At 40.6% G+C, this 23756-nt stretch overlaps 1 protein-coding gene across 6 annotated transcripts in view; it reads left to right on the top strand.

Moving 5' to 3' along the window:
- tpp2 (tripeptidyl peptidase 2) overlaps window positions 1-23756 on the top strand; it is a 108702-nt gene that overhangs the window by 4226 nt on the left and 80720 nt on the right. For all 6 annotated transcript variants that reach the window (XR_015757377.1, XR_015757378.1, XM_043691155.2 and 3 more), the window contains exons 2-7: window positions 5683-5811; window positions 16535-16630; window positions 16764-16868; window positions 21019-21143; window positions 21462-21625; window positions 23069-23223. Coding sequence is in view for 4 of the 6 variants with exons in the window: in XM_043691155.2 (XP_043547090.1) it covers window positions 5683-5811; window positions 16535-16630; window positions 16764-16868; window positions 21019-21143; window positions 21462-21625; window positions 23069-23223 (774 nt within the window). In the remaining 2 variants the exon portion in view is untranslated. The remainder of the gene's footprint in view (window positions 1-5682; window positions 5812-16534; window positions 16631-16763; window positions 16869-21018; window positions 21144-21461; window positions 21626-23068; window positions 23224-23756) is intronic.

The following is a 23756-nucleotide window of genomic DNA, read 5'->3' as shown; positions in this document are numbered from 1 at the left end:
TGGGAGATCAGTAATTTCAGTTTCCCACTGTAAATGGAGATTTTGATATTGATCACCATCAGAGCATCATCTGACTTCAAGTGGGAAATTTAATAGTGGGAAACTTCAAATCCTGGTTGTCTCCAGAATTTGGGAGGTGAGAAGTTCTGTGAACTTAAGGTGAGAATGATTTGGGGAATGGAGTGAGGGGGAGACTGGAATGGAAGATTAAGGGGGTAATGAGCCTGGACAGTGGGGATGGGGAGGGGTCATTCAGAGAAGAGTTTGAGCTGCAATAGTGTGAAAAAGAACTGTGAGAAAGGAGGCTGCTGGTAAAGTGGTAAGTGACACCTAAGAATTTAATATGGTTCAATAATGAAAGTTTCTTTCACTGGTATCCAGGTAGCGAACGAGGATACAGAAACAATGGAAAACAGGTTCTTGAATTGAGGGTTATTATGTTCTAACTGTGGCTGGGACATAGAGGAGAAAGCATAAATTCAAAGACAATAAGATAAATATTTAAAAAGAAGGCAACTTCCGCTGTGATTTCCCCTTCGAATCTCCATGTATCTGTTTACTCATTTTAAGAAAATCCTTAAAACGTACTTTTTCGACTGGTCTTCTACAAATCATCTACCCTAGTGTCTCCTTATAAGACTCAGTATTCTGTTTTGACGTGAAATAGCTTGGGATGTTTTGCATGAAAGTTACAATATAAATGCGAGTCATTGAGTATTAAATCAATAACTATTAGTAAGTTGTTGTGTTACTGCTAATTATGAAGGTTATCTGAGCATTGCTACATTGTTTGTTATCCATACGTTAGCTGTAATTATGTTATGAAAGATTTCCCCCCTCTCGTTTCCCACTGCAAATCACTTCTCCACTTCTGCTTACCCCTTCTTCCCGTGCCCTTGTTCTAACCGCTTGCTCCCTCTCACAATTGGCTCCTGATTCTTGCAACTTGTTTCCAATAACAAATAATGCAAAGCCAAAGGCAAAAATACTCAACTACGTGGCACCCAGCTGTTGTAAATGATTCCTAGAAATCACAAGACCAATCCTACAGGAATGCCTCCAACTAAATTTGGCATACCTACCTGGGCTTTTTAAGTAGAGGCTTGGTGTTCAAATGTAAGGAGTTTCGTTAAACCTTTGCAAATCACAGGTTATGTACAATTACATAGGATCAATGGCACAGAAACTAGCCATTGAAACAACTAATCCATGCTAATTTTTATCTTCCACACGATTCTCCTCCTTTACTCATCTGTCATCATAACCATCTATTTCTTTCTCTCTAATGTCCTCATCTGGCTTTCTTGTCTCCTTTAATAAGTATATAATTTCAACAATCAAATAGAGATATAACTTAATCTGTATGTGACAAATGAGAGGTTTGACAGTCATAGAGTCATAGAGATGTACAGCATGGAAGCAGACCCTTCCGTCCATGCCGACCAGATATCCCAACCCAATCTAGTCCCACCAGCCAGCACCCAGCCCATATCCCTCCAAACCCTTCCTATTCATATACCCATCCAAATGCCTTTTAAGTGTTGCAATTGTACTAGCCTCCACCACATCCTCTGGCAGCTCATTCCGTACACCTACCACCCTCTGTGTGAAAAAGTTGCCCCTTAGGTCTCTTTTATATCTTTCCCCTCTCACTCTCAATCTATGCCCTCTAGTTCTGGACTTCCCCATCCCAGGAAAAAAAAATTGTCTATTTATCCTATCCATGCCCCTCATGATTTTGTAAACCTCTATAAGATCACACCTCTGACGCTCTAGGGAAAACAGCCCCAGTCTGTTCAGCCTCTCCTATAGCTCAAAGTCAACTTGAACATAGAATAATAAGTATGTACCTGTCAGACAGGGAGGAGGTTGTTGGGCGAGGGAGCCATGGTTTACTAAACACATTGAAGCTCTTGTCAAGAGGAAGATGAAGGCTTATGTTTGGACGAGATTTGAAGGATTAGTTATGGCGTTTGAGAGTTACAAGTTAGCCAGGGAAGACCTAAAGAGAGAGCTAAGAAGAGCCAGAAGGGAACATGAGAAGTCATTGATGGATAGGATCAAGAAAAACTCTAAGGCTTTCTATAGGTATATGAGGAATAAAAGAATAATAAGAGAAAGATTAGGGCCAATCAAGGATAGTAGTGAGAAGTTGTGCGTGGAGTCAGAGGAGTTGGAGAAGTACTAAATGAATATTTTTCATCAGTGTTCACACTGGAAAAAAGACCATGTTGTTGAGGAAAATACTGAGATACAGGCTACTAGACTAGAAAGGATTGAAGTTCTCAAGGAAGACGTGTCACCGGCATCTCCAAATCTTAGCAATTCTGGAAAGTGTGAAAATAGATGAGTCTGCTGGGCTGGATGGCATTTATCCGCAGATTCCCTGGGAAGCCAGGGAGGAGATTGCAGAGCCTTTGGCTTCGATCTTTGTCATCATTGTCTCCGGGAATAGTGCCGGTAGACTGGAAGATAGCAAATGTTGTTCCCTTGTTCAAGAAGGGGAGTAGAGACACTGGTAATTATAGACCAGTGAGCCTTACTTCGGTTGTGGGTAAAGTGTTGGAAAAGGTTATAAGAGATAGGGTTTATAATCATCTAGAAAGGAATAATTTGATTAAGTATAGTCAACACGGTTTTGTGAAGGGTTGGTCGTGCCTCATAAACCTTATTGTGTCAGCAATGTGAAGTTGACCAAACAGGTGGACAAGGGTAACACGGTTGATGTGTATATGGATTTCAGTAAGGAGTTTGATAAGGTTCCCCACGGTAGGCTCTTACATAAAATACGGAGGCATGGGATTGAGGGTGATTTAGCAGTTTGGACCAGAAATTGACTAACTGAAAGATAACAAGGTGGCGGTTGATGGGAAATGTTCATCCTGGAATTCATTTACTAGATCTGTTTTGTATCCACTGTTGTTTGTCATTTTTATAAATGACTTGGATGAGGGGGTAGAAGGGTGAGTTAGTAAATTTGTGGATGACACTAAGGTCGGTGGAGTTGTCGATAGTGACGAAGGATGTTGCAGGTTACAGAGGGACATAGATAAGCTGCAGAGCTGGGCTGAGAGGTGGCAAATGGAGTTTAATGCGGAAAAGTGTGAGTGATTCACTTTGGAAGGAATAACAGGAATGAAGAGTTCTGGGCTAATGGTAAGATTCTTGGTAGTGTAGTAGAGCAGAGAGGTCTTGGTGTCCATATACATAGATCCCTGAAATTTGCCACCCATGTTGATGGGGTTGTTAAGAAGGCACACAGTGTATTAGCTTTTATTGGTTGAGGAATTGCGTTTTGGAGCCATGAGGTCATGCTGCAGCCTTACAAAACTCTGATGCGGCCACAGTATTGTATGTGTACAGTTCTGGTCACTGCATTATAGGAAGGATGTGGAAGATTTAGAAAAGATTCAGAGGAGATTTACTGGGATGTTGCCTGGTATGGAGGGAAGGTCTTATGAGAAAAGGATGAGGGACTTGAGGCTGTTTTCGTTAGAGAGAAGGTTGAGAGGTTACTTAATTGAGACATATAAGATCATCAGACGGTTAAATAGGATGGACAGTGAGAGCCTTCTTCCTCAGATGGTGATGGCTAGCACAAGTGAACATAGCTTTAAATTGAGGGGTGATAGATATAGGACAGATATCAGGGGTAATTTCTTTACTCTGAGAGTAGTAGGGGCGTGGAACGCCCTGCCTGCAGCAGTAATAGACTCACCAACTTTAAGGGCATTTAAGTGGTCGTTGGATAAGCCTATGGATGGAAATGGAATAGTGGAGGTTAGATGGGCTTCAGTCGGTGCAACATCGAAGGGTGTTGTTATGTTCTATGTTTTCTTCACAGATGCTCTCAGACCTGCTGAGCATTTGCAGCAATTTCTGTTTTTGTTTATGAGGAAGAATTTGTTTTCTTTCAGCATTATGATTCTGGACAATGATAGATCTGGCTTCATTGAATAAAATATAGGTAGTTAAATTCCTGACTAAGAAGGGAATTAGTGTTTCTTGTGGTAAGTCGGGATATGGAATTGAGGCTACAATCCGATCAGCCATGATTTTATTGAATGTTGGGGCAGTAGGTTAGCCTACTCCTGCTCATTTGCACGTGTGTTTACGGGCATTTTTATGGTTTCTCACAAGGGGGAGTCAGGTTCACAGTGCATTTTTCAAGTGCAATGGGGCACCATTGTGGAGATGGGCCAGCTAGGAGGCCTTGGGTCTTCACACAGCAGACCATCTCTCAATCTCATTTAAAGACCCTTTAACCTCAACTGTCACCTCACATGTCACATCTATCCTCAAATACAACCTAACCTTTCCCATGCCATTTCTATTCCCCATCCAACCCAGCCACATGCACCTCAGATTCCCCATGTGACTATAGGTTCCCCATGCCTGCCCATGACATCTGCGTGCTGCCTCTGTATCTCTCCTCCATAGTCACCTACCCAGTATACAGAATGTACATTTCTCAGGTATTGAAATAATGGGAATTATTTTGAAATCATTGGAAAACCACTAAACCTTTAATGGTTTTTAAAAACCCTTCAATTCATTGATGCTGACCAAACATTGCGAACGATAAAAAAGTTGGTAATTTTGAAGTGCCACGTAGATTTGTAAACTAGATGCTGCATCATATTATATACAAATTATATATTGTTACACGAAAGGCTTGAAGGTGTTGAGTTGGTTTTGGAATAGCAAGACTACCTGAGCTGAAGCTTGTGAAATCAAGTCAAGTGTTTATAATAGAACAACTGTCATAACAAAAGCATCGCGCTCCACTGACAACAGGTATTGATTTCATTTCACAGTACATTGCCTGTCAAGCAGTGCATGGGAAAGCAGGTACAGACTTTAGCAGCTTATCTTAAATAGCCAAATTTGCCAGCGTAATGAAATCAGGGTATGAAAACTGCACAGAGAGAGAAGACTTTTTTTGTATTGTTTAATACATGATGAATGGTACTTTCTGCATTGGAAAATTTACTGTAACGTGAACAGTTAAACAATGCTAGCCTTCATAGAGTAACTCCCCATTATGAATTCCTACTTTAAGAAATTCTACATTACCAAAGAGGACCTGATACAGTACTGACATTTGCAAATGTCAAAACATTTGTGCTTGCTAGACTTCGACACAGAATGTTCCCAACTCCTGAGCAGATTTGCCATTTTCTTTACAAACTCAATGACCTGATGTGCTTGTAATCTGTTTCCAAACTATCGCACCATCAGATAAAAAGTGAATATGTGGAAACCTGATTCTCATTCCACATTTAAAATGGGGAACCTGACCCCAACCTGGTGGCTGTGTGTGATTTGCAAACCAGGCATTTCTGTCCCAGATAAAGGTCAGAGGAAAATGGCATAAGTTGAGAATGTGGAAGAAAATTAGATTTCCTCCCAAAATGTCACATGCCATTCACTCACCGTTGATGAAAACACACTCGAATTTCAGTTTGATATTTTAGCAGATTCTTTCAGTATGATTTAAAACCCAGTAAAAACAGCTGCAAGTCTTTTCAAAGTGCTTCACATGTTCAGTACTTACAAAAAATCACATTATGGCTCAGAATAGTTACTGCAGACTATTACGTGACTGTTTGCTGAGAGTAATTATTGTTATGCTACAGTACCACAACTGATGGTATCTAACTAAAAATAATTTATTTGCAGATCACGAGTGATGGAAAACCCAAAATTATTGACATCATAGATACCACAGGGAGTGGGGATGTGAACACATCCACAGTAGTGGAGCCAAAAGATGAGAAAATTATTGGCCTTTCAGGAAGGACGCTTAAGGTAATAATGGCGTACTTTAAGGTAATCATGGTGCATTTCTAAAAGATTGTCATTTTTATGCAGTTATTATACCATCTGATATCACAACTAAGGAAGTCAGATGATAGATCATATTTTGTTTTTTTTAACGTGGCAGTCTTTCGCTGAAACATAGGCTAACAAGGCTGAAGGGCTGATTATAACAATCAAACTAACATGTATTGCGCAAAAAGGAAAACTGAACCAAGCTGTCTAAACATAATATATTTCAACATACCCGGCAAAACAAAATCTTTATAGTTAATCAAAATCCATTGATATATTTCTTCCATGTCCAGGCTGTATATAATTTAACTACTTCTCAGTGCCTGAACTGTGAGCCATGAAGTCTTTTTCCTGGAGTGTTCAACCAACTGAGAACTTAGAATGTCTCATTTTTTTAAATCATCTGAGCCATTCTAACCAAATACTGTGGTCTGGAATTTTGGCAACCCACATTCTTTCACTGAAATAACTTATTCCCGTACCTGCTGTGAACAATTTCCTTTCCTAGGAGCGGCGGAGAGACTATACCTAATTCTGACACCAGTCAGACCTTCTTTGAACTGAACTCAAAAACCTTTGAACCAAATTAAAACAAAACTTGTTCATCCTAGATTCTGCTACATCTAAAAGCTTAATGTTTTGTGTCTCCTGTTGTAAACACCCTCAGTACAAACAAGCTTCAGTGAACACTCCAGGAGGCCTTGCACTTACCTGCTGTCTGATACAAACTGGTCTGAAGTCACTGTTCTGGGAACACTGATCTAGTTAAATTTTAAACCACTTCACAAAAATAGATCAATACTCATATGCCACTAGTTTGAAATTCAACCTCTTTTTTTTAAAAGAAAAAGAACTGTTGCATTTTACTAAATGGGATGCTAGCCATCCAGCCAACAGAACTAACCATGGAATTCCAGCCCCTGTACACCTCCATCCGCCATGATCAGGGCCTCCAAGTCCTCTGTTTCTTCCTCTACCGACGTGCCCAACAGTACCCTTCCACCGACACTCTCATTTGTTTGGCCAAACTGGTCCTCACCCTTAACAATTTCTCCTTCGAATCCTCCCACTTCCTCCAGACCAAAGGGGTGGCCATGGGCACCCGTATGGGCCCCAGCTATGCCTGTCTCTTTGTTGGCTACGTAGAACAGTCCATCTTCTGTAATTACACCGGCACCACTCCCCACCTCTTCCTCCGCTACATTGATGACTGCATTGTCGCCACCTCGTGCTCCCGCGAGGAGGTTGAGCAATTCGTCAATTTCACCAACACATTCCACCCTGACCTTAAATTTACCTGGACCATCTCTGACACCTCCCTCCCCTTCCTGGACCTCTCCATCTCCATTAATGACGACCGACTTGACACTAACATTTTTTACAAACCCACCGACTCCCACAGCTACCTGGATTACACCTCTTCTCACCCTACCTCCTGCAAAAATGCCATCCCGTATTCCTAATTCCTCCGCCTCCGCCGTATCTGCTCCCAGGAGGACCAGTTCCACCACAGAACACACCAGATGGGTTCCTTCTTTAGAGACCGCAATTTCCCTTCCCTCGTGGTTAAAGATGCCCTCCAATGCATCTCGTCCACATCCCGCACCTCCGCCCTCAGACCCCACCCCTCCAACCGTAACAAGGACAGAACGCCCCTGGTGCTCACCTTCCATCCTACCATCCTTCGCATAAACCAAATCATCCGCCGAGATTTCCGCCACCTCCAAAAAGACCCCACCACCAGGGATATATTTCCCTCCTCACCCCTTTTCCGCCTTCCGCAAAGACCGTTCCCTCCGTGACTACCTGGTCAGGTCCACGCTACCCTACAACCCTCCCCCCTGTCCTGGCACCTTCCCCTGCCACTGCAGGAATTCCAAAATCTGCGCCACACCTCCTCCCTCATCTCCATCCAAGGCCCTAAAGGAGCCTTCCACATCCATCAAAGTTTTACCTGCACATCCACCAATATCATTTATTGTATTAGTTGCTCCCGATGCGGCCTCTTCTACATTGGGGAGACTGAATGCTTCCTAGCAGAGTGCTTTAGGGAACATCTCTGGGACACCCACACCAATCAACCACACTGCCCTGTGGCCCAACATTTCAACTCCCCCCACCCCCACCCCTCCCCCCCTCCCCCCCCTCCCCCCCCCCCCCCCCCCCCCTCCCCCCCCCGCCGCCGAGGGGATAGAGGTCCTGGGCCTCCTTCACCACCGCTCCCTCACCACCCGACGCCTGGAGGAAGAACGCCCCATCTTCCGCCTCAGAACACTTTAACCCCAGGGCATCAATGTGGACTTCAACAGTTTCCTCATTTCCCCTTCCCCCATCTCACACCAGTTCCAAACTTCCAGCTCAGCACTGTCCCCATGACTTGTCCTACCTGCTTATCTTCTTTTCCACCTATCCACTCCACCCTTCTCCATGATCTATCACCTTCATCCCCTTCCCCCACTCACCTATTGTACTCTATGCTACTTTCTCCCCACCCCCACCCTCCTCTCATTTATCTCTCCACCCTTCAGGCAGTCTGCCTGTATTCCTGATGAAGGGCTTTTGCCCGAAATGTCAATTTTACTGCTTCTCGGATGCTGCCTGAACTGCTGTGCTTTTCCAGCACCACTAATCCAGAATCTGGTTTCCAGCATCTGCAGTCATTGTTTTTACCTAACAGAACTAACCAGCCCCTCCCCATCTCATTGATTCGGTTTTATTTTGTAATAAATTTCAAACCGCTGTACTTAGTCACTGTGCGTGCCTGCATGCATATCCAGCACAAATTAAATGACTAATTTTCTACTAAAAGTTACAATTACAGATTTGTATTTGAAATGAACTTCCTGAGGAAATGGTGGATGTGGGTACGGTTACAACGTTTAAAAGACACTTAGATAAGTACGTGATCGGAAAGGTTTGGAGGGATATGGGCCAGGAGCAGGCAGGTGGGACTAATTTTGTTTAGAATTATGTTTGGCATGGACTGGTTGGACCAAAGGTCCTGTTTCTGTGTTGACAGACTCCATAACCTACTTGTTCTACTGACTTTCAATACATGGGATATTTGTCTGAATGAAAACTCTTCATAAGATTGAGCATATACTTTTGTAATTCCTTGCATAACCACAGAGCAATAATTTTTTTTATTCATAGTTATCTCTATCTGGATTTCCTTTTCTTTCCATGACTGGACGTTTTTAGTACTGCTCTGAAATACTGATTAGAAATACAGCAGCTATTTTGTGCACAGTAAGACCCTACAACAGATGAAAGATAATTGTCCAGATAATCTGTTTTAAGTGATTTGAGCTGTAATTCAGGATATAGTGTGGAGAACCTCACCGCAGTCCTCCTAAGAGTGCTTTGTGTTCTTTCACGCAGCTAAACATTTTGCAACTCAATAAAAACTCAGGACTGCATGCAGCCCTGCAGCCTTAATCTGTGCTCGAATTTCGAAAGGGGGACACACCTTCTAACCTAGAAATGAAAATGCTGCCGCTGTACAACAAACACAGACTTGTACCTGTTAATTTAGTCTTGCAGGGGGCCCATAGCAAGACCGTTAATAGCTTGAGGAAAAATTACACAGTTTGCAATGAATATCAATCAACTTTTGAGCTTTTTAGATAAAGTTATGTATTTCACTCTAACATCAAGAGACATTTCAGTGCGTGAATCTAATGATGAAGTCCTTAGCTTCACCCTGGAGTTTGTTTCCTCCCTGGAACTGAGACTCTGTGAATTGACTTTGAATTTTGCAGTCTAATGTAGCATATCTGTTTTCTGCTGCATTCAGTTATCGTAATGTATGTGTTGAATGATTTTATTTAGTTTATTATTGTCACATGTACAGTTACAGTGAAAAATTTTGTTTTATGTACAATATAGGTAGATCATACCGTACAAAGTGCATTAGTGCAATAGAACAGAATGAGCGATATAATGTTATGGCTGCAGTGAAGGTGCATAGAGAGCAACATCAACATTAAATTTAAAATTTAGAGGACCTTTCAGAAGTTTAATAGCAGCAGGGAAGAAACTCTCCTAGAATATAGTGGTAGCCATGATGGGGAGGTGCCGGTGTTGGACTGGGGTGGGCAACATTAAAAATCACACAACATCAGGTTATTCTCCAACTGGTTTATTTGGCAACACTAGCTTTCAGACCACTGCTCCTTCATCAGGAAGCTGGGGAGCAGGATCGTAAGACACAGACTTTATAGTAAAAGATCACAATGTCAGATAACTGAAACAATATATTAAACAAACCTAGATTGCTATTAGTGTTTCACCCTTTAGAATGGATTCCAGGTTTTGGTTCATTAATATGTAAATCCTAGAACACTTTTTAAGTTTCATTCTCGAGATAACTTAAGGTTTTATTAAAAAAAATGACATCTCCGTTCAGACAATGTTTTAAAGATGTGAAGTTAGTGTCTGTCTGTATCGCAACCATGAGTCAGATTGGTTCTGTTACCAAAGGAGCACTTTGTAAAATATTATATGGATTGACTGCCTGCACTGACAGCCTGTATATTGTGTGCTTTTTGTGCAAAATCTCCAAATACAATTCTGCAAATGCAAATTCACCCCATAGACCTATGTATGTGTGCGCATGTGTGTGAGGGAGAGAGGGGGTGGGGGGAGAGAGAGAGAAGAGAGTGAGTGGCAGTGTGTGTGAGTGTGATGGAGTATAAGCCTGTGAGAGGCTGTGTACTTGGATGTGTGTGTGTGTGAGAGAGAGAGAGCATATGTCTGTGAGAGTGTGTGTGTGTGTGTGTGTGTGTGTACACGTGCATGTGGCTCACTGTATCTGCAGCATTGTCCGAGAATGGCAACTTTTATCACGGAATAACTTCCCTCATGTTGTGTTCACAAGTGTCTCTTGTGCGCACTCCAGCACCTTAAATTCCGATCCTAATCGGATGCGAAATAAAAAGAATGGGAGAAGTTCTTCGTTTAGATTCAACTGGTGGGAATAGTAAGCCACTGACAAAATTCTGACCAAAGATTCTAATTAATAAAGCAGAATCATTATTTAATAAATAAATAGAAAGCTCCGAAAGCTAGTGTACTTCCAATTAAACCTGTTGGACTATAACCTGGTGTTGTGTGATTTTTAACTTTGTACACCCCAGTCCAACACCGGTATCTCCGAATCTAGAAAGATATTCTAATTGTCTCTGGATCGGTTTTTGTTTTTTTTTAATTTTGAAATGGAGAGAGAGGAAAAGGAGAAAACTGGTCAGTGTGTGAGGATTGAGTGAACAAATCAAATGCAGGAGGAGGGTGAAAATATATGGAATGTGATGGGAAGGGAACCACTGAATTTTTCCCACGATTCTCAACCTAATTACAACCTGGGATCATTGATGGTTCATTTCACTGTTAGACTACTTTCGATAAAAGCTGGTGAGAAACAACGTAGAAGAGACTAGTGATATAAGAGCCAAAATGTAATGGTAGAAAAGCAAAACAGGCATGAAGAGAGATGAAGCAAAAACAATTCATGTCAGGCCTTTAAGAGAGTGATATCACTCATGAACTTACCATTTGAAATGCTTTTGCAATCAACTAATAATATGCTAAATTTTAATTTGGTTTGCACATTTAATTGAAAATATATTTTACATACCTGTTACTACTCTAGGCTCTTCTGTGAGAAGTATGTTTGAGTCTGTAAGAAATACAGCTGTTTGCTTTATAGTGAAAATATATTACTGTTGTAATTGCACAATTTTGGGCAATGTATCATTACGATACTTCAACTTATTTTCTGAAAATGAAATTCCATGGCATTTTGTTCAATAGCTAAACTTACTCCTGTTTAAACATCACTTTAATCAGCAGTTAAATATCACTAAAATCAGCAGTTTTATATTTCACTATCACATATTTATTAAATTGTCTTTCTATTTGTGTATTATCTTTGTCCAAATGGATTCTCGTTTCATCTTGTTGATTGCCATGTCCATTTTCTGTGCTACCATTATAGCATCACAGAGTAATAGGAAGAGGCCCTATGGCCCACCATGTTCATGTTGATCATCAAATATCTATTTGTTCTATTACATTATCCTTAACAAATACAAGTACTGCACCTCCCCTCATCTCTTTTTATTTGCTCAGTAGCAATACTTAATTTGTAGCAAATTTTTCTTTGTTTAACATTACTTCGATTATCAAAAATGTACCAGCTGAGCTATTTAATTGTATTTGTGACTAAAGGTGTGTGATTTATTAATTTGGAATTAGAATTTTAAAATCGAGGCAGCTGCATATGAGTTGGTTCTGAGGTTAGAATGTCATTTGGAACCGTGACCTCGCATCAATTCTAGGAAAGCAGATGACTGCAGCCATGTGTCTGGGTGAACCCCTGTTGAGTTTATGGATGGATTGTTCATTCCGCAGAAAAGCGAGCCATTTGTTTAGTTTTGAGTTCAGAACAGAGGTTTAAATTTCTTAGTTTGGAAGAACCAGGAGTTCTATTCAGATGGATGAGCAACTCCTCCTAATGGAAGAATCAAGCTTTTATTTGAGAGGAACCAGTCACGCCAGCCAAAGTATAGTTTATTGAGCTTCTAAACCAGGAGAACTTGGATAAAAATCTCCAAGTGGTTAGAATTGAAAAGGTTTGGGCCATCAGAATTGTGAAAGATTTATGCCAGCTGATTGAGGAAAGAATCATAAACGCCCCCACAGTCCTTGAAAAGAAATTGGGAAGCGTCGTTGAGTAGAAAGTTCAAGATCAGAGTGAAATTTCTATGAATTTAAGTTTCCATAAAAAGGTACTGTTGGAAAATAAATAGACATTTTGTTTTGATTTTTGGTTAAGATCTTTCTAACTGTCTTGGATATAAATATTAGGAGCTTTTATTTTATTTTGTAATAAATCTATGTTCTCTTGTTCAACTTTGTGTGTGTTTCAGTGACTAACCACCATGATAGCCAATTGCAAAATTAAAACATATAATCTATGAAGCCAGGTTTTCCTCAGGTGTGATTTGTCCTGTATTATCACCAGCAGGGATCAGGATATTAGTCAGTAATTCCAATCTCTTATACCTGTCAGAAATATTATAACTCTGGCACGTGGAGACAGAATAAATGGATGCAAGATCGAAAGATACAAATTAGATGACCTCCTTTCACATTCTAATCTCTGAATTAAAAAGTGGGATTCAAGGCAATACCAAAGGCATGAGCATGTCAAGACAGTACTGAAAATGTGCTGCAGTGAACCTTCCAGCCAGCAGCAATGCTGTGTGTGCATCACTGCTGTATGTGAAGATCCAATAAAACTTGACAGAGTCCTGAAGAGGGGTTATGCCCGAAACGTTGACTGTCTTGCTCCTCAGATGCTGCCTGACCTGCTATGTTTTTCCAGTGTCATACTTTATCAGCTGTGAAGACCCAATACCACTGCACACTTCTTCCAGTGTTTTTAGACCCTGTCTGTATGAGAAATGCAGCATCTTCTGAGAAATTCCAACATAGCAAGAAAGAGTTGGGGAAAGAGAGAACATGCCTTTTTATAACACACGCTGTTTTATTTAGATAAAATGAAAGGCCCAGTTTTGAGTGTGGGTTAGTGACTGGATGTCTGTGCTGATGAAGTGGGTTGTCAGTGTCATAGTCGGGTATGGTCAGGGAGATAGCTGGGATTGGTCAGTGAGGGTAAGTTGGGTCACAAGAAAAGGTACAGTCAGATCAGAGAGGTATAGTTCGGGCATTTGTGAGGAGGCAGTTGGGGCAGATTGGGAGGGGATAGTTGAGGGCTCGTACTGACAGGACAGTGGGGGTGAGATGGTCAGATTGATAATGAGGTGATGGCTGGTGGATCTGGGGAGCTCACTGGTAGGTGAGGTGGTCACAGGATGACTACAGTGGGGATACCTGGTCTGATTGGGGGTTGGGGCAGTCATTGGGTTGGATCTTATAACATGGCATTCAGACTGGAGGGTGGTTATAGGCTGATTGGGAGGCCTCATGTGGAATTCCCCAATTTCTAGATATTTTAAGGTAATTATCAAGATAAACTGGATCTGCCAAGTCTCCGACTCTAGACCAGTGACCTTGCAAGAAAGTCAGAATCATTCAGGGTCCCAGACAACAGGGAATTCCCCATTGGAAGTTGAACAATTCTGGACAATTCCCACTGGTATACTGGTCAGGATCACTGCAGGGTTCTGAGGTTCAGTTTTATCCATTCAGAAAGTGGAAGATCATCTACAATTGTCAGAGATGTCGCATCTCAAATGAGGTGTTACATGGAGGCCACATTAGCCATATTGAATGGACATGGAAGATCCCATGGCAGTATTTGTTTGGTTGCCAATATTTATTTCTTAACAGAAGTCATGACTTTGCCTTGTCATGACCTTTGTTGTTACAAGGTTTTGCTCCATGCACATTCACTGCCATACTTCTTGACATTACACTCCTGATTAAGGCTAACTTCAAGGCTACTTTGCCAGTTTTGAAGCACTCTTGAATGTCCTATGTGTGAAAGGAGTAATGGAAGACAAAACCAGAAAGGCAAATTATTTTCTCAGTCTAATTGTCTATGTCACATTTTCCAGGAGCAAAAATGGTGAAAGAGTCTTCATTCACTCTAGTTAGTCCAATGAAGCTGACACCAGCTCTGAGAATCTGCTCTTTTGTGAAATAATGTGGACATGCAGAAATTGCTTTCAATTATTCTGTACTCCTCCATCATGGATGGTTTTGTTTCCCCATTGTCAGTTAATTGACAAAGATTTTCACTTTCATGCTACATGTTAAAGTGGAGATTTGAGACGCCCCAGGGAATCCCTTATGAACTCAGACCTGTAAGCCTTTCTCTTGGTTCGTCCTGGAGATCGTACTCTTTGAAAGTCTGGAATAAAAACCCCTTTTACAGACAGAAATTAGCTTAATTTCAGTCATCCCCCTTTATTTACCAATAGCATCACTGTTACAACAGAATACTGATACCTGTAAGCTAAACTAACTCGGTTCTAATAACCTAGGAGAGTACCAGCTCTTCAAGTGGCCCAACAGGCTACTCCGATGTACTGATACAAAGCAGTTTCCTTTATACAAAAGTTTTAAAAAACATTGCATGTTGTTAATTAGACAGAAAACCGTGAAAGATAATAATTCGCAAGGAAGAAAAGTTAATTGACAGGTCTGTGTACGCTTGACTAATCACTCCTACAGGCCCTAAGCCATTCATCAAGTGAGAAAAAAACCCAGCCAAGTTAGGTGCTTGCTAGTGAGATAAATTCTATCGTAAAGAGGGATCAGTCTGAGCTAATTGGAGAGTTCATAAGGTAACCTTGCACAGCCGACATGTCAGATACAATTGTTTTACAAAATGGCTTCTTAGCAAGGAGGGCAAACTTTTGATTATAAAATGGCTTCTTGACACATTGCGTCAGAATCTCTTCAATGTTAGGCTTAGAATAATTTCTAGCTGAAAATGTGTTGCTGGAAAAGCGCAGCAGGTCAGGCAGCATCCAAGGAGCAGGAGAATCAGGCTCATGCCTGAAATGTCGATTCTCCTGCTCCTTGGATGCTGCCTGATCTGCTGCGCTTTTCCAGCAACACATTTTCAGCTCTGATCTCCAGCATCTGCAGTCCTCACTTTCTCCTTAGAATAATTGCAAAGTTAGGAGCAGACTCCTGCTTTTTAAGCACCAAATCATTCTGCACCTGAGGCTGAAATGCTACCTTAAGGTTGCATTTAAACTGACTCATTAGTCTTTGAATTAACATGCTTTCTTTTCAGAGTTGTGATTTAAATTCAAATAAGACATAAGATCTGATTAGTTAGAATTGACTGTGGGGCAGTCTGTAAGGTCTGTAGAGTGGTTTGCAAGGACAGCAAGTAAGTTAAAGCTTCACTAATATTACCATTTACAGAGTTTGTATTTAATAACCGGTAATGACTACTCAATATCATCAAAGTCCCAAAATGAAATTAAATTCAAAATCATAGCAGGCAAGCACTAACAGTTAATATTCTACTGGCTCCATCAGCACTAAAATGGTCTCTCTCTCTCTCTCTCTCGTGTCCTTTTGAACTCTCAAGTCAGGGTCTTGGAACTGCAAAGTTTTTTTTTCTCTCTGTATCTGCCCCGCTTGGAAGGGATAATAAGAATCCGTTATAATTGACAACATCTGACCGTTAATTGCAAAGCTTTTGATAGTACCGAGTTTCATTTCAGGGTCAGAATCAAACATTAATTTCACAAGGGAATGGCCGTGAATGTTATCACTTGGTGTCCTATTCACACAGATTCACTGATGCTAAGGCAAATGTTCTTAATTGCCTTACAGCATCCTGGTGAGCACAGATGTCCCTACCTTCTGCATTCCTTGAGTTCCCTCGGCTTTTTCTGAGCCTTCCTGACTGTCTATTTTCTAGTGTAGTAAATGTGTTCTATAATTCAGCATTACATTTTAGTCTAATTGTTTAAAGACCAGTTTTAAGGCTATAGACTTTCTCACACTAACCTTTCTGTAAAACTCATTGATAAGGTTACCCTTTGTTAATGAACTACAATTGTGTTGCTAATGACCCTAATTGATAATTAGAGTTAAAATTACAGTCCATTGGTCCTGAAAAGTTTATTTTAATATTTGGCAATATCAGATTTTGCCACAATGATAAATTCATAACTCAATACACAACTCTGTTGTTTTGCTTTTAAAGATTCCTGAAAATTGGATAAACCCATCTGGAAAATATAACATTGGTCTCAAAAATATGTATGAACTTTACCCTAAAGTGTTAAAGGAAAGGATACAGGTAAGGCCATAATATATATTGTTTAAAAACATGCTTTGTATTTTCATTTGATAATAAGCCATGGATTTATTGCTGTGCATTTTATTTTAGTCAAAAGATGAAGGAAAGAAAGTCCTGTGATTTTCCTTTACAGAAAGAAAAGCGGGAAAAACTCTGGGATCCGGTTCATCGTGTTTCTTTGGCAGAAGCTTGCAGAAAACTGGATGAGTTTGACAGCACTCGTACAAATTTGACACAAGTTAGTATTTTGTATGAGCAAATTTACAGTGCAACCTGGGAACAGATAAGTAATTATTAAATGAGTTTGTTAAATCCAGACATTGAGCTAAATGATAGAAATAGTAATTAATTGTAAATGTGTGTCAGACTTTATGAAATGATCTCCTCTAATAATAATTTACAGTTCAGTAGCTGCAGTGTCTTCTATTCTGTTACTGTTTCTCAAAAAGTGAAATGTATTTCTCCCCCCATATTCAGTCCGTTAGTTATAATAGATCAGAGCTGAGTTATTATGTGCAGTTTTTTCTGAAACTTTAGAAGATGCTTATGATTAAATGTTTAAATTGGATTTCCACGTACTTTTATTTTTAAAGATATCAACAATTTGAACATAGGAAAACTGTTTATATTTAGGATAAAGCACCCAATAAACATATCTCATCAGAACTTTGTTAAAAGTTCTCTAATTGAAATTTGATCTTGCTGCACATACATAAAATATATATTTCATTCGAAATTCTTTATTTTTCCTAGCCGAGCTTGATACCTTCTCAAGAAACTGCTGAGAAGGCCCATAAGAGTGCCATTGTGATTATTGCAGAGTTATATATCCAAAGTTTGGGTGAAGATTTGTAGCTCGGGTGCTCGTTGTTGTGGTTCTGTTCGCCGAGCTGGAAATTTTTGTTGCAAACATTTCGTCCCCTGTCTAGGTGACATCCTCAGTGCTTGGGAGCCTTCTGTGAAGCGCTTCTGTGGTGTTTCCTCCGGCATTTATAGTGGCCTGTCCCTGCCGCTTCCGGTTGTCAGTTTCAGCTGTCCGCTGTAGTGGCCGGTATATTAGGACAACGGAACGAGGACATGCCGCAACCCAAAGGACTAGCCACACTACCATACATCAGGAGCATTTCAGAACTGACAGCCAGACTACTGCGACCACTAGGACTTATAACAGCACACAAACCAACAGCCACCCTCAGACAACAACTCACCAGAACGAAGGACCCGATACCCAGCATGAGCAAAACTAATGTAGTGTACAAAATCCCATGCAAGGACTGCACAAAACACTATATAGGACAAACAGGAAGACAGCTAACGATCCGCATCCATGAACATCAACTAGCCACAAAACGCCACGACCAGCTATCCTTAGTAGCCACACACGCAGACGACAAGCAACATGAATTCGACTGGGACAACACTACCATTATAGGGCAAGCCAAACAAAGAACAGCCAGGGAATTCCTAGAAGCATGGCACTCATCCACAAACTCCATCAACAAACACATCGACCTGGACCCAATATACCGGCCACTACAGCGGACAGCTGAAACTGACAACCGGAAGCGGCAGGGACAGGCCACTATAAATGCCGGAGGAAACACCACCGAAGCGCTTCACAGGAGGCTCCCAAGCACTGAGGATGTCACCTAGACAGGGGACGAAACGTTTGCAACACAAATTTCCAGCTCGGCGAACAGAACCACAACAGAGTTATATATCACTTCTTACTCCCACCTTGTGTAAATTTATTGCATTGTGTAAGTTAATTTTCCTCAACTAAAGACCCTGTGTTTGTGATTGGGTCTCCAGCCTTTTATAAAGGTCTGACTGGATTAGACTTTCGCTGTGATCTGTCTGGAGTTTTGTGCTTTTCTGGATTTCTCTGGAACATCAAAATATAAGAAACTTTTCTCTCCACATCAAAGAGACAAAATCGGTCCGAGGCCACTTAGGTGATATCAAATGAAGCAACTAGAAAATTAGTGAACATAAATATACAAGAGACAAATTCTCAAATTGTGTGCTAGGTTGTGGCTAGTCACCATGTTTCCTGGCTAGATTAAATTCTACACATGAATTAATATTGAAACTGGTTTTGTTAGTTGGTTCAAATAGATTGTTAAGCTATATTTTAAGATATGTAGGTAATTACAGCAATGGTAAATGTTTAAACAATTAATCTGTAATTTACAACAATTAGGCATTTCCTTAAAAACAAAAATCTAACAGAAATGTGGTCCAACTACGTTTAAACAGTGATTAAAATATAATATAAAATTAATATAAAAAGGCTCATCATCTAGCACAAATAAGTGATAAGCCTGAGGATTTCATAATTCTGAAAGAATGACCAAGAAATTTATAGAAAAAGAATAGAATGAGTATAAACTATCAGGAGACATGAAAACAGACCGTAAATGCTCATATATGTATCAAAAAAGGAAGAGATTAGCAAAAGTAAACATATGTTCTTTACAGGCATGCAGGAGAAGCAAAAACATCATTAGTCGACTGCATACATCGCTATGCTTTCTCAACATATGGAACTTTGCCTTGAAGCTTTTCCCTGTCTGGCTGCATCTCTGTCACTACAAAGCTGCAAAAACAATTAGTTTTCTTAAGTGTTTTCTTCTCATCTGGAGCTTCATATCCAACAATGTTTTAATAATTGTGAAAAATTGCTGCACAGCAGCTATGACAATCTGCAACTTTGTAAATAGAGCAACCAATAATATTCTTTTTTAAAAATTGGTTGTTTTGCTCTAATTAAAAAGAGAAAAATTAAAGCAATTAGTGTCATGTCAACAATTCTCAATGATTATGTTGAGTGCAGATAAAAGGCCAGAGGGAAGGATCATGGTGGATAGAGTGTGTTGGTGACAGGGTCTATGGGACGGGAAAGAGAGAAGAGTTCAGTGTCACTACTTAACTGAAAATCATTGAGGCGGGGATGCAAAGTGCTAAAACTGTGATCTTTGCTGAGTACCGTACATCCAGCATCAGGGAGCGGAAGGTCAGAAGGAATAGTGAATCCCAACAAGTGGTGGATCAGGAGAAAAGATGGAAACCGGGGGGAGGGGAGCAGTGTTCCAGAGGATTGTGGGTATTTGCGTTGTTCCAGCTTGCGTTCCTTAATGCCTGAAACTAAGAGAAAATGTTTCTCGTTGCAGTGAGCCAGATAGTGAAGTGAAAATGGGGACATGACAGCTCAGAGCTCACGTGAGGCGGTGCTGATAAAGATAGAGATTGAAAGTGTGCATGTGATAACTGGTGGCACTAGGTGAGGATCTCACTATGCGGTGAGAGCAGCTACCTGAGGAACATTGAACATCATGGGGATCCCTGCCATCCTGGGTGGATTCAAAACATGAAGGCTGTCACTTCAGTCAGAATCCCCCTGGGGTAAGTCTGAACTCGGAGGCAGTCACTGAGGAATGTGATGTGTCTGTGGGCACATGTTTTGGCAAACCATTTGTCAAATGCTAGGAGAGAAAATGAAAGTAACAACAGAGAACAAGAAGTAAAGTTAAAATAGCAATCCTATCAGAGAGAGTAGCATCAAGCCTGTGCATACTTGGAAGAGATGTGGCAGTGAGTTAAACACTAAAATAAAACAAAAGAACTGTGGATGCTGAAGATCTGAAATAAAAACATATTGCTGGAGAAACTCAGCCGGTCTTGTGGGAAGAAAGCAAAGTTAACATTTTGGGTCCAGTGAAGCTTCATCAGAATGATAAAGAAATTGGAAGCAAAATTAATAAACCTCTCCAAATGTGAACAAGAGAGGGAAGCATCACTCACCATGGTATTGATATACCAGAGAAAGAATTGTGGGTAGGGGCCACAGTAGGACTGGAACAAGGAATGTTCCACACACCCCACAAAGACAGGCATTACTGGGGCTCATGTGTGGATCCATGGCTGCGTCTTTGATCTGAAAAGAGTGGGAGGAGTTACACAGGTTGTTCCAAGTGAGGATAAGTTTGGCCAGATGGAAGTACATGGTGGTGGAGGCTAGGAAATTGTAGTACTGATGCTGAAACCAAAGTGGGGGGAATGGGGAGAAGTGAGTGGATGGATGGAGTCGGAGCCCAGACAAACAGAGAAATTTCTAAGGTGTAGGTAAACAAGGTATTCACCGCCTCCCCCCACCTCACCCTGCCGGGCGGTACTTAGATCTCCATAGTTGAGGCCATAAACCTTGGAGATCAAACTGTTTTCACCTTGTTGCAGATAATGGCCCAGTTGATTGTTGTTCTATGTGCTTAATGTTCAAATGACAACCAAACAAATATTGTTTAACTGGCCAATCCTATTTGAAAATATCGATAAACCATTAGCTGATTAAACCACCATGTTTAATACCACATTATTACTTTGTGAAGGCAGAAAAGATGCAGCGAGAAGAGCTTCAAACGCAGGTGGAATTGCTGAATTCCATGGAGAAAAAATACAGTGACCTGGGTCCTGCGTTTGACTGCCTAGTGTGGCATGATGGTGAAACATGGAGGTAACCACTGAAATGATCCTGAAAACTCTGAATTACAAAATGAAATAGCCTCTTGCTATTGCTAAAGCATTCCAGATATTAAGAATCATGACTTAATGCTATGAAATAATAAGTAATCTCTGTGTTTGATGCTGCATAGTTCTTCTCGAGTCATTTGTAATTTTAGGTTAATAATTTGTTGTTGAATGTAATTTAAACATTTTTGTGAGAATAACAGAACTGATTTAACAAGTTTCATGATCCATAATTGAATTTTATTCAAATGGTGTTATTGTGGTTTATAAGTATTTCCCATGGATTATAACCATTTGTTTTTAGAGCCTGTGTGGACACAAGTGAATGTGGGGATCTCAGTAGCTGTACTGTACTGAGGAATTACAGTGAAGCACAGGAGTTTGCCTCATTGGGGATATCTGAGATGCTCAACTACTCTATCAATATTTATGATGAAGGCAATACACTCTGTATTGTGACCAGTGGAGGTAAGATTTTATTTCCTGACTCTAGCATAATGGTAATGTCATTGGACTAGTTGTAATTCAGAGGCTGGAACTAATTCTTGGGATGTGTTTTCAGATCCCACCATAGCAGCTGGAGGAATTTCAATTCAATTAATTGATAAATCTGTAACTGCATGTCCAGTGACCATAAAACTATCATCAATTGTTGTAAAAGCCCATCTGGGTCACTAATGTTCTTCAGGGGAGAAGTGTGCTATCTTTACTTGGCCCACACATGACTCCAGACCCACAGCAATGTAGTTAATTCTTCCCTCTGAAGTGACAAAGTAAGCCATTACATTCAAGGGCAGTCATGAATGGGCAACAAGTATTGACCCTGCCATTGTTGCCCACATCCCATGAAAGGACAAGTAAAAGGTAGAAATTTCAATAAATAGAATGTGTAAGTACAGGAGGAAGGTGTGTGTACTTTGGAGCAAACAGAAGCTCTGTGGATTTCTCAGTTTTTTAAATGTTGTAATTGTACCAGCCTTCACCATCTGCTCTGGCAGCTCATTCCATGCATGCACCATCTTCTGCGTGACAAAGTTGCCCCTTAGGTCTCTTTTAAATCTTTCAACTGAAACGTCTGCCCTGTAGTTTTGGACTCCCCTACCCTGGGGAAAAGACCTTGGCTATTCACCCTATCCACGCTCTTCATGATTTTATAAACCTCTATAAGATCACCCCCTCAGCCTCTGTGCCTCCCAAAAAACAGCCCCAACCTATTCAGCCTCTCCCTATAGCTCAAACCCTCCAACCCTGGAAACATCCATGTCAATCTTTTCTGAATTCTTTCAACTTTAACAACACCCTTCCTATAGCAGGGAGACTGTAATTGGATGCAGTATTTCAAAAGTGGCCTAACCAATGTCCTGTACAGTCTGTGACAATAAAATCTAAATCTAAACTAATACTTGATTATTTGCCATACTATAATGATGTAGGCAATCTATATTAAAGAACCATAATTTATGAAATATATGTACTCCCTCCTATTGGGGTGCCCAGCAACAGAATTGAAAAGTGAGTAGGAAATGGACTTTGGCCCATCCTTTTCCATCAGTTCAAGAATACAATATAGCATCATCAGTGCTACCAGGACTTTCACTGTTGTAATGGAATTCCATTTGAAATGTTGATCACTGTTTACCTCAAGAAGACTCTCTTGATAGTTCTCAATTTGTCTTTGATCATTTGGAACTTGTGTACCTGCAGACACACATTTGGGTGTGCATTTCTCATACATTTCTAACATTAAAGCAATGTCAATTTTATGAAATTGTAGACACTTACATGTTACATATACCTGATAATTGTGTAAATATTGTCTGTTAAGCAAACCACTGGGTGAACTGCACTGTTCGGCTGACTTCTTGCCAGTAGAAGTTGATATGCCTTTCTGACAGCTTGTGTTGTTGACAGGAGCCCACGGGACACATGTAGCTAGTATAGCTGCAGGCTTCTTTCCAAATGATCCCGAACGGAACGGCATAGCACCTGGAGCTCAGATTCTGGCAGTGAAGATTGGTGATACTCGACTTAGTACAATGGAAACTGGAACAGGCTTGATCAGAGCTGTAAGCATTTACTTAGCACCCACTTTCAATTCAGCAGTATTAGCCTTTGATGATTCAAACTATTAATGATAGACTATTTCCTACATTTTGACTTTGATCTTCTATTTTGGTTAAACTGAAGGCCAGAAAAGGAGCACTGTTACTCTGAAAGTGTACTATAGGTACCTAATCAGCCATAAGGAGTTGGAAGAGCAAATATGTCAGCAAGTTGCTGGAACATGCAGAAGCAAAGAGCACTACTAGGAGATTTCAACTGCATTGACATAAATTGGGAGAAATTCTTTTGTTAAAAGTCAAAGGTGATACAGAATTCTCAAAATCTATTCAGGAGAACCGTTCAAGTCAGTACATAGGATGCCCAATGAGACAGCAGGCAAAACAGTTAATTATTTGTTCATTTTCCCGATATGTCCTTGCCCTTTAAAAGTCGGTGAGAAAACTGGCCAACTGACCACTGATGTATCCATGGCAAAATCTAAACTAAACAATACTTTGCTTTTTGTTTTTCCTGCCAAAGTGAGCAACTTGACATT

This window comes from Chiloscyllium plagiosum, unplaced genomic scaffold (assembly GCF_037043375.1).
Source record: "Chiloscyllium plagiosum isolate Xiang-an unplaced genomic scaffold, Cpla_swu_hap1 HiC_scaffold_6, whole genome shotgun sequence".
NCBI lineage: Eukaryota > Metazoa > Chordata > Chondrichthyes > Orectolobiformes > Hemiscylliidae > Chiloscyllium > Chiloscyllium plagiosum.
This window is presented reverse-complemented; position numbering and strand designations above follow the sequence as displayed.